The sequence below is a fragment of the Calidris pugnax genome, unplaced genomic scaffold (genome assembly GCF_001431845.1).
Source record: "Calidris pugnax isolate Ruff unplaced genomic scaffold, ASM143184v1 scaffold100, whole genome shotgun sequence".
In the NCBI taxonomy this organism is placed as follows: domain Eukaryota; kingdom Metazoa; phylum Chordata; class Aves; order Charadriiformes; family Scolopacidae; genus Calidris; species Calidris pugnax.
In genome coordinates this window covers 325537-335466 of record NW_015090826.1, presented here as the reverse complement: position 1 = coordinate 335466, position 9930 = coordinate 325537, and the positions used below count along the sequence as shown (strand labels likewise).

Here is a 9930-nt window from a genome sequence, read left to right as displayed (position 1 = left end):
AACCTGTCCCTCCCGGACCTCCCCCCCCCTCTTGGAAAAAAGGGATTTAATTGGGCACCGAGGAGCGTTTGGGGAGGGATTTGAAGTTTTAACCGGGTCCTGCCCAAAAGAAGCCTTTCGGGAGCTGTCATTTAGGGGCTCTTTTCTCGAAATTAAAAATATCACACGGCGCTCTGGGGGTTTACCCGACCCCAGTCCCCTCTCCCAGTAAACACCCCATCAAACCAGTATCTATAATGCCCTGAGAAAAGCTCCCAGTTTGGCAGAGGGTGCAGGAGTCTATGGGGGCCCTGTCCCAGCTGTGGAATCTTGAATTTTTGCATCCAAACAAGATCAGGCCCCCTGTAATTTAATTTAGTGGCAATTTCCAAGCTAGCCTTATCTGGATTTAATTCCTCTGGGTGTCAGCTCAAAAATCACTGAGAATAAGACCTAAATCCACCAACACCTTATTTCACCGTGGCTTTTTAATGTTTTTTTTTTTTGAAACCTGCTGGTTTCCAGGGCTGGGCAGCATTTGGGGTGCCCCAAACCACAATGGGGGGGGACACTCAATCCTTCTCCCCCCTCAAATCCTCATCTTTCTTTCCTCTCTGGGCATCCACTAAAAAGGTGAAATGACTCCTCCAACTCCAGCAGCAATTTCGTTTTTTTTTTTTGAAACCTGCTGGTTTCCAGGGCTGGGCAGCATTTGGGGTGCCCCAAACCACAATGGGGGGGGACACTCAATCCTTCTCCCCCCTCAAATCCTCATCTTTCTTTCCTCTCTGGGCATCCACTAAAAAGGTGAAATGACTCCTCCAACTCCAGCAGGAGGATCCCTTTGAGGATTAAAGCTTTTGCTAAACGTTTTAGAGGAAACAGTTTGGCAGAAGAACGGCCACAAGATTTGGAGATTTGGCCATTTGCAGGAGAAAACCTTGGGTTTGGTGCCTCCCCATCACCCTGCCTCCCTGTTCCTCCCATTCCCAGCCTTCCCTCCCTTCCTCCTCCTCCTGTTTTTTGCTCTTTGAGCCCAAATCCTCCCCAGGTACCTGCCAGGTGGCCTCATGGCTCCTTCCATCCATCCCTTGGGCTGCGTTTGGACCACGCTGTTCTCCTGAACCACTCCAGACCTACAGACACCTGAGGAGAGAGGGGAGAGGGACTTGTTATATCCCACGACTTCATCCCCTGGGACAGGTTGATTCCCCCTCTGCCTCCTTTTCTTTTTTTTTGTCCTCTCCCAACCTATATTTGTAAAAAATAGCATTTCCCCAATTCAGCAGACTCGATGAAGTTCAACCGTACAACTTTCTGGCCCAACGGTTGACATAAATATGTCAAAATATGGCAAAAGGGACCAATACAGGGAGCATTTGGCCCCGGAGAGGAGAAGTTGAGCTGGGAAGGGAGGAGAAGTTGAGCTGGGAAGGCAGGAGAAGGGTTTCCGTGTTTGCACAAGCGCAGGGATGTGCGAGGGCAGAGCTGGGCGCGGCGCCGCCGATAATACACTGCAATAATCTCACCTCCCTCCTCTTGCTCACGCCGGCCTCGTGGCTCAGCCCAAGGGCTCCTGCTGAAGTTTCCTGGCAAACCCCATCTCCAGAGAGGAGGAACGTGCCACTAATGAGGTCCCCCCGAGCTTCCTTTTGGTTTCGGGGGGTGATTAAAGTGAAATTGTGAGTTGGGCGCGTTGGGTTTTCTCTTGGCTCTTGCGTTGAAGCTCTTCTTGTCTACGTTGAAGCTCTTCTTGTCTGTGTTGGAGCTCGTCCTGAAAACGAGGAGGGTGGTTGAGGTCGTGGTGAGGACAGGGAGAAGTGGTGACCTCATGTGCCGAGCTCACCAGGGTAAGAGAAGGGGGGGAGGAAAAAAACCACATCATTTTTCGGCACCTCGGTGCCGCGAGGAAGGAGGCTCCAAACTGGGTTGGCCCATCCCAGTAGGGACCGTGGCCAGTCCTGACTGGAGATTTCCAAGCTCTGGGGGAAGGAACGGGAACATCTGCGGGGTGTAATGATGGGGCTGTTTCTCATCCCTCGGGTTTGCTCACGGGGCTGTGGTTTTTTTCCATGTTTTCTTTATTTTTTTTATTTTTTTTTGCATGGACGAGTAACACGAGCCTCAGTTACGGGGCTTAAATTCTGACTCTCTAAGGTAAAACAGCCTTTAACTCAACCTGCAGGACAGGAAGCTAATTACCAAAAAGGCATCCGAGCTTTCAAAATTAATATTTAATGTTAGGATTCAGCCAAACGGCTTGTCTGGTCTTGCTCCCAACAATGCCCAGGGCGTCAAAGAAATGTGAAAAGCCTTTCCTGAAACTCCAACTTCTCTCTTCCCATCGAGGTGTTTTTTGTTTTTTTTTTTTTTCTACTGGTTTTGATAAGTTTTGAATCCCAGTCTTGCTCCAGAGCTGGAAGGAGAGAGGGGAATCGGTTCCCTCGTCGTGGAGGTGACTTCCCTGGTGATGCTCTGGGTGCTGAGCCCCACAACTGCTGTGGGGCCCCAAAATTGCAGGGTTTTTGGCCACTCCTGCCCTTCCAGCCCCACAGCTGTGTGTGCCAGACCTCCTGCTGTTCTCTTTTTAGGGGTGAGGAGTCTTTTTTTGCCCTGTTCTACCCTCTCTTTGCCTCTTGAGTCCCCACTGAGGTGGAGGGCTGGGGAAGGGTGGTGCAGAGAGTCGCTTTCGGAAGAAGCTGCCCATGAAATTAGCTTTTTAAGCAATAAAAGTGCTGAGGAAAAATGAGCTGTGTGTGCTCGGTGACCCAGGAGCAGCCATCCTGGGGGCTGGAGCAGCTGTGGAGGGCTCAGAGTCTTCCTCGGCGTGTTGTTTTGGGATGGTCTGATAAACCCCTCCGTGCTGCTGCTTTGGTTTTTTTAACGTTTCTGAAAGGGGGGGGGGGACGTCTGGGACAACAGAAATAGTTTTGTCTGTCGTCCCCACGAAACCACGTGGGCTGGTGAGGGAGCAGCTCTTATCAGATCTGGCAAACCTTATCTTCCTGCCGCCAGCGTTCAAGGTCTTGGTGCATCTTCAGGGCGGCTTTGAGGGCGGCTGAGAACTTCGGCCCGTGTGATTTTGAGCTCTGTCTGGGGGACAAAAGTGGTTTCCGTTGCTCGTCTGGGTTGTTTCTGTGTGTTTGAAGCTCTTCCCCATCTCCTTTGCGTTACCGTATCTCTCCGCATCTCCCCAGCTCGTTAACAGTTGGGGGACAACGAGGTACTAACGAGACTCCCCGTCCCTCTTTTAGGACAGCAGCGATGAAGCACTGTTTCTACAATGAGACCGTGGGGTTCTTCTACAACAACAGCCGCAAAGAGTTGACCACCTACTGGAGGACAAAGGATGTGCTGGTGGTGGCCCTGGGCCTGACAGTGAGTGTCATCGTGCTCCTGACCAACCTGCTGGTCATCACCGCCATCATCATCAACCGGCGTTTCCACTACCCCATCTACTACCTGTTGGGCAACTTGGCGGCCGCCGACCTCTTTGCGGGCATCGCCTACATGTTCCTCATGTTCCACACGGGGCCCAGGACAGCGGAGCTCTCCCTGAAGACCTGGTTCATCCGTCAGAGCCTGCTGGACACCAGTTTGACAGCCTCTGTGGTGAACCTGCTGGCGATCGCCGTAGAGAGGCACCAGACTGTGTTCACCATGCAGTTACACAGCAAAATGTCCAACCAGCGCGTGATGATCCTCATCTTCTGCATCTGGGTGACGGCCCTGCTCCTGGGGCTCATCCCCTCCTACGGTTGGCACTGTCTCTGCGCCCTGGAGAAGTGTTCCAGCATGGCACCCCTCTACAGCAGGAGCTACCTGACCTTCTGGGCCATCTCCAATCTGGTCATCTTCCTCATCATGGTGGTTGTCTACACGCACATCTTCATCTACGTCAAGAGGAAGATGACGCGGATGTCCAAGCACACCAGCTTCCACCCCCGCTACAAGGAGACCATGATCAGCCTCGTCAAGACGGTCACCATTATCTTGAGTAAGTCCCATCTAAAGGAGGGTTTGAGTAACTCCTAGAATCTGTTTGGGCTGGGAGGGACCTTTAAAGGTCATCCAGTCCAACCCCCCTGCCATGAGCAGGGACAAAAGCAGTTTGGCTTTGTACATACACATCCTTCTGAAGCCAGTCTCCAGTCTCAAAAGCCCCAAGTCCCTCAGCCTTTCCTCAGCAGAGAGATGCTCCAGCCCCTCATCATCTTCGTAGCCCTTTGCTGGACCCTCTCCAGCAGTTCCCTCTCCTTCTGGAACTGGGGAGCCCAGAACTGGTCCCAGTGCTCCAGATGGGGCAGAGGTGAAGGATGACCTCCTTTGAGGTTCTCCATGCTCTCCTTGATGCCCCTCAGGATGCCATTGGCCTTCTTGGCCACCAGGGCCTGTTGGTGGCTTGTGGGCATCGTGTTGTCCCCCAGGACTCCCAGGTCTTTCTCCTCAGAGCTGCTCTCCAGCAGGTCACCCCCAACCTGTCCTGGGGCAGGGGGTTGTTCCTCCCCAATAATCTAGGGGGCAAGGTGTGCTCTGGTCCAAGCACCTGCTCCTTCTGGTGGAGAACTTTGTGCCCCAGAGCCACCCAAATGTGAGAATGGTGGGTGCCCAATGTGATGCCCCAAGGTTTCTTAGAAAACATTCCTTGCACCATGGATGAGGATGATCAAATTGGAGTAGGCAAGTGTGGCTCATTTGCATATATACACAGCTGGTGACGTCACGCCAGGTACAGGTGGTTTGATTGTTATTAGTATTTAACCAACCATTACGGTGTAGAATTAGGACCAGGGAGATTATAGTTTCTTTGGCAAAACACGCTCTTCGTGTTCCGTGTGAGATTCCAGAGGGATGAAACATTTAAACCAGCAGGGTTTGTAATCACCCATCTCTTTTTACTGATCCAAGCGGTTCTTAAATGGGATTAATTACAAACTCTGGTTTGATTATGGCATATAAAATGAAACCAGCTCCATCCTGGGATGTGTGGGGCTGGGGAAAGGCGAGGGGTGAAGGTCCTTGGGACAACCTGGGAGGACTGGGAAGGTTTGTTTCTCTGGTCCCTGAGGATCCTGGGGTGGTGGTTTGGGTGGGTTCCTGAGGAACTCCATGTTTTGGGGACCCTGGATGAATTGTGGGGGGGGGACAAGCTCCTCCATCTTCCCCCACTTCTGGTTAGGAGGGACGAGGGGGGCTGTTACTGATGGGGTTTGGGAATATCTGACTGGAAGTGCAGGTACTTTGCCCCCAAAAAAAGAGGATTTGATGTGTTTCCTCCATGGAAGAGCAGCGTGGAATCGGGAGCTCTAATCAGGCTCCTTGATTAAGATCAAGGATCCTCAATTAAGATCAAGGAGCAGCACTTGGTGCATCCTCTGGTGAAGGAGGGAGAGAGGTTTGGGGCAGAAGTCAGGAGGTGATGGGCGAAGAATGAGGGAGTTGCATCCAAATTCCTTCCTGATAACGGAAACAAAAGCACTGAACTCTGTTGGCATTGGGGTTTTTTTGAGCCCTTCAGATGCCAGGGGGGTAAATAACATCCCTGGGGGCTCTCAGCTCTTGGGCTGGAGCAGGAGATCTCCAGCAGAGTGTAAACTGCCCCGTCTGTCTGTCTGTCTGTAGTGCAAATAGGGGCAAATCAGTGACTGGAAGGGTATTTACTGGGATATGTGTTGTCCTACCCTGTTCTGCACTTACTGGGAGATCCTGGTGCTTCCAACAGCCTGGCACCTCGATGCTTCTTTAATCTGCTTTCACCTCCTGCTTTTAATGGTCCTGCAACCTTTAAAGAAAGAAGAAATAAATCAAAGCCTGCTCCTCGGATCTTCCGCAACCCGAGGCTCTCGTCTCTGGGCTTACGGTCACAACCCTTTGCTTGCAAATCTTTTCCTGATAAGAGCAGAATTTGCTTGCTCAGGGAAACCTTGTGGCTGCAAACAAGAGCTCCCACTGGTAAAGGGGGTGGGGAGCAATGGGGGGGGCTCTTAAGCTGCTTGGTGTGTCCTGCTCGGGGGCTTGCCGGGTCCTGTCGTGACTTGTGAGCGCTGAAACTGGAGTTTTCTGCCCGTTCCTGCCTTTCCTGGGGTGTTTTCTTCCTTTTCTTGCAATCTCTCCATCTCCTGTGTGCAGTTGGGAGGTCGTTACTGCTCCAGTGCAGCACAGAGGGTCAGAGAGGCTGAAAAATGATTTGTTTTGTGTATTTTACACAGTGTACAGCGGAGAAAAAAGTTGTTTTGTTGCCCCCTTCCTTCCTGGAGGGTGTCGGAAGGAATCCTTAATTTTTCTGGAGTTTCCCAATATCGAGGGGAAGAGGGGCAGCAGGATGGGGATGCTGGAAAAGAAGGAAAATGTGATTTACACTCGGTGCATCGCCTTGTTTTTGGGGGATCCTTTTCCTCTTGGTGTCCCCTCCCCATCCTGTCTTGGTGAGGGAAAAGCCGGGGTGAGAGGAGGCTTTGGAAGAGCTGCTGTGACTTCAGAGGGAATTGGGACTGGTGTGTGGGTAGGGAGGAACAGAATGGGGAAAATTGAGGGGAAAATGAGTTTATCAGGCCTTTGGGACTTTGGCAGCCCCTTCCTCTGCAGGATGGTGAATCAGTGGTTGTTCTGCACAGGTCCCTTGCACGGGAGGAAACTCCTCAACTTGAGGAGATAAATCCCTTCTCGTTTGGACTCGGCGTAGAGAAAGCCGTGGCTGCAGAGGGTGTGTTTTTTTTTCTTTCTTTCCCCTCCCTGCAAAAGGCCTGGTGTCAAGCCTTCTCCACCCTGGTTTCCCCGGCCTTCTGCAAACTTGGACTCTGCACAAGAGGAATATTTTGTGCCTTATGCATCAGAGGGTGTAGCTGCTGGGGAGGAGGAAGCCGAGGGTGCGGTGGGACTTCACTGCACCGACTCGAGGAACCGCCGGGTGATAATTTCCCCAGGTCCAGGGCATCAGGAACAGGTCTAGGACCTGACCTGGAAACCAGTGAGGAGTCCAAAGTCCACCTGAAAACCAGTGAGGAGTCCAAAGTCCACCTGGAAACCAGCAGGGAGTTTTCCCACAGGAGGGTTGGGTGACACAAGTTGTGATGGGGACCACACCACAGGGCTGAGTCCTTAGTGACCACGTTCTCTTCGATTATTATGAGTTCAAACTTCTCTCTGACTACTTTAATTTCCATTAAGGAACAAGGAAATCAGCTGGATTTACAGGCAAAGGCTCAAAACTTTAGGTACTTCTTTGGGGTTTTTTTTTTTCCTCTTATTTTTAATATTCTCCTCATTTTATTTCGTGCCACCGGGAGCCAGTCTGTAGACAATCTGGCTTTCCTCGTGGATGCTAAAAACCTGGCTAAGAATGAAGCTACATCACTTAAAAAAAAATAAAAATGGAAGTCCCTTTTCTTGCAGGGTGAAGGTAGAATTTTTGGAGCTTCCTTCATGACAGCTGGGAATCAATCTGGTGCATTTGCTAAATTTAAAGGAGGTGAAGCCAGTGGGGAAAGCTGCCTGGGCCAGATGCTGGGGCTGCTGTGCCAGCTCTCCTGGGAGCACCAGCTGCTTCCATAAAAAGGGTTACACCTGCAGAAATCAGGGGGACACCCTCCAAAAACCCAGGAGATCCCTCCCCAGTGTTGCTTTGACTCTTCACTGCTCCAGCATCTCACTCAACACCTTTCAAATTCAGCCCTCGGTCGGTGCAGCTCCTCTTTCCCGGCAGATTTTTGGTGTTGGGTGTTTTTTTTTCAAGCAAAGAGTGTAGTTGCAAAGGTGGTTGTTGGGGTTTTGTTTTTTTTCCCAGCAAGTTTGGTTCCTTTCCACCCTTTCCCAGCAGCTCCTGTGCTTCCAGATCCAACCTCACGCCCCGACCTCCAGGAGCACGGACGGGGTGAGGGCTCCGTTTGCGTCAGCTTGAAAAATCATGACCATAAAAAGAGGGTTTAGGAGCCTCTGGGCACCTCCCTCTCCGTCATGCAAAACAGCAATTAGCCTTTTTGCCAACGAGCTTTGCAGGTGGTGGCCAGAGGAGAGGATCAGCCCAGCTGAATCAGTGGTGGAGCCCGTCCAGCTCCTTCTTGGCCCCTTTGGCTCTTTTCTACTCAGCCTGTGGCTGGGAGAGAGATTTCACGGGTCATCCAAAGGCTTGGCCAGGACTTTTCTTAATTAAAGCCCCCTTAAACTCCAAGATGATTTATTTCAAGATGTATCACTCTCTTTCCCAATTTTGTGCCCTTTTTGGAGGGATTGGCACGTAAATAGGAAATAGAAACACTTGATCTTCACTCTAAATGCGATGATGGGGGTGAGGGGAGGCAAGAGAAACTTGGGACTGTTGTTCTGAGTGAATGGGGGGAAAAAAACCACCTATTTCCTCCACTTTAGGGTTTGCTGGTTGAATCCTTGGTCTTCCCCCAAAGCAAAAATACAGAGTGAAATAGGGGGGGAAAAAAACCAACTCCAATTTAACTTTTTTCACCAGATAAACCACCAGAGATTCCACTGAGCATCTTTTTGGTGAGTGACCAGGGCAGGGCTAGGAACCTGCTGGTTTTTCCTCTCTCTAATAGTTTTTTTTTCCTGTTCCCAGGTGCCTTTGTCATCTGCTGGACCCCGGGCCAAGTGGTGCTCCTCCTGGATGGTTTGGGCTGCAAGAGCTGCAACGTCCTGGCGGTGGAGAAATACGTCCTTCTGCTGGCAGAGATCAACTCCTTGATAAACGCCATCGTCTACTCTTACAGGGACAACGAGATGCGCAGCACCTTCCGCAGGATCCTCTGCTTTGTCTGTTACAGGAATTCCAAATACACCCCCACGGTGGTGAAGCTGAACACCACGGACCGCAGAACGCTCTCTCAAAACGGGCACTTCACGGTGGATTCCTCTATTTAAGCTCTCACTCATCTACCACTTTCCGAGCGGAGGAGCAGAGCCTCCTTCCAAAGCAGCAAAGACTCCTTTATTATTTTTTTTTTTTAATTTTTTTAACGTGCTCAAGCCTAACTATTTCCCTAGAATCCTTTGTCCGTGGGTAAAGGGACGAGATGCTTTTAAAGGAACTGCTGGATGGCGCGTGACTTTAAGTACTTTGAGTAGTGTTCTGATTAAAGACTGCTCTTTCTAACGCCAAGTCGCTTTAATTTCACAGAAAGCCAGAACCACCCCACGTGCAGTGGGAATCTTGCAACCAACAATATGTTTTTCTTCTGGTAATTCAGTGTTACAGCCCTTGGAAAGAGCAGAAGAGCCCGGATCTGCTCTAGTGTTACCCCCAGGGTCGTATTCGTGTCGCTTTCCACCCTCTCCAGATTCTCCCCGAGGCTTCTGCCCAGAGGAATCGGTGTCAGTTGCTTCTCCAGAAGCAGATTCCCCACTCTCTGGTGTCTGTTGTTGAATTTCCAAGGTTTTTTGGGTTGTTTTAGGAGCACCTAATTATTTCCTAAGAGGGAGAGCGGTTTTTAAGGAGCTTTGGGTTTCACTAAGCGATACCATGTGGTGTTCACAAGTTTGTTGCTTATTCATAAACGTGGGGTGAGTCATTTTCCCTCTAAAGGATCTCTCTAAAGCATCCACTAAAGCATTTCTTGGCGCTGGAAGCCTGTTGAATTTCCAAGGTTTTTTGGGTTGTTTTAGGAGCACCTAATTATTTCCTAAGAGGGAGAGCGGTTTTTAAGGAGCTTTGGGTTTCACTAAGCGATACCATGTGGTGTTCACAAGTTTGTTGCTTATTCATAAACGTGGGGTGAGTCATTTTCCCTCTAAAGGATCTCTCTAAAGCATCCACTAAAGCATTTCTTGGCGCTGGAAGCCCTTGGGGATGGGTTTAGGTTGGATTCCAGGGCAATCAGCGTTTTGCTTTGGGTTTGTCCCTTAATACTCACCCTCTCCCACGATAACAGGCTGCTCACAGGTCCTCTTTCTCTCTCTCTCAGCAAAGCACCACCAGAAATTAGCAGTATTAATTAATATTAG

The 9930-nt window shown here is 50.5% G+C and overlaps 1 protein-coding gene across 2 annotated transcripts in view; it reads left to right on the top strand.

Moving 5' to 3' along the window:
* The window catches only part of LPAR2 (lysophosphatidic acid receptor 2), a 9971-nt gene extending 930 nt beyond the window's left edge, over nucleotides 1-9041 (top strand). Inside the window, exons 1-3 of one of the 2 annotated variants that reach the window (XM_014940192.1) lie at nucleotides 1698-1829; nucleotides 3234-3976; nucleotides 8549-9041. In XM_014940192.1, coding sequence (XP_014795678.1) covers nucleotides 3244-3976; nucleotides 8549-8850 — 1035 coding nt within the window. In that variant the 5' untranslated portion in view covers nucleotides 1698-1829; nucleotides 3234-3243 and the 3' untranslated portion in view covers nucleotides 8851-9041. Of the gene's footprint in view, nucleotides 1-1697; nucleotides 1830-3233; nucleotides 3977-8548 lie in introns of those variants that run through there. The other variant, XM_014940191.1, reaches the window with a different exon arrangement.
* Nucleotides 9042-9930: the final 889 nt, after the last annotated feature.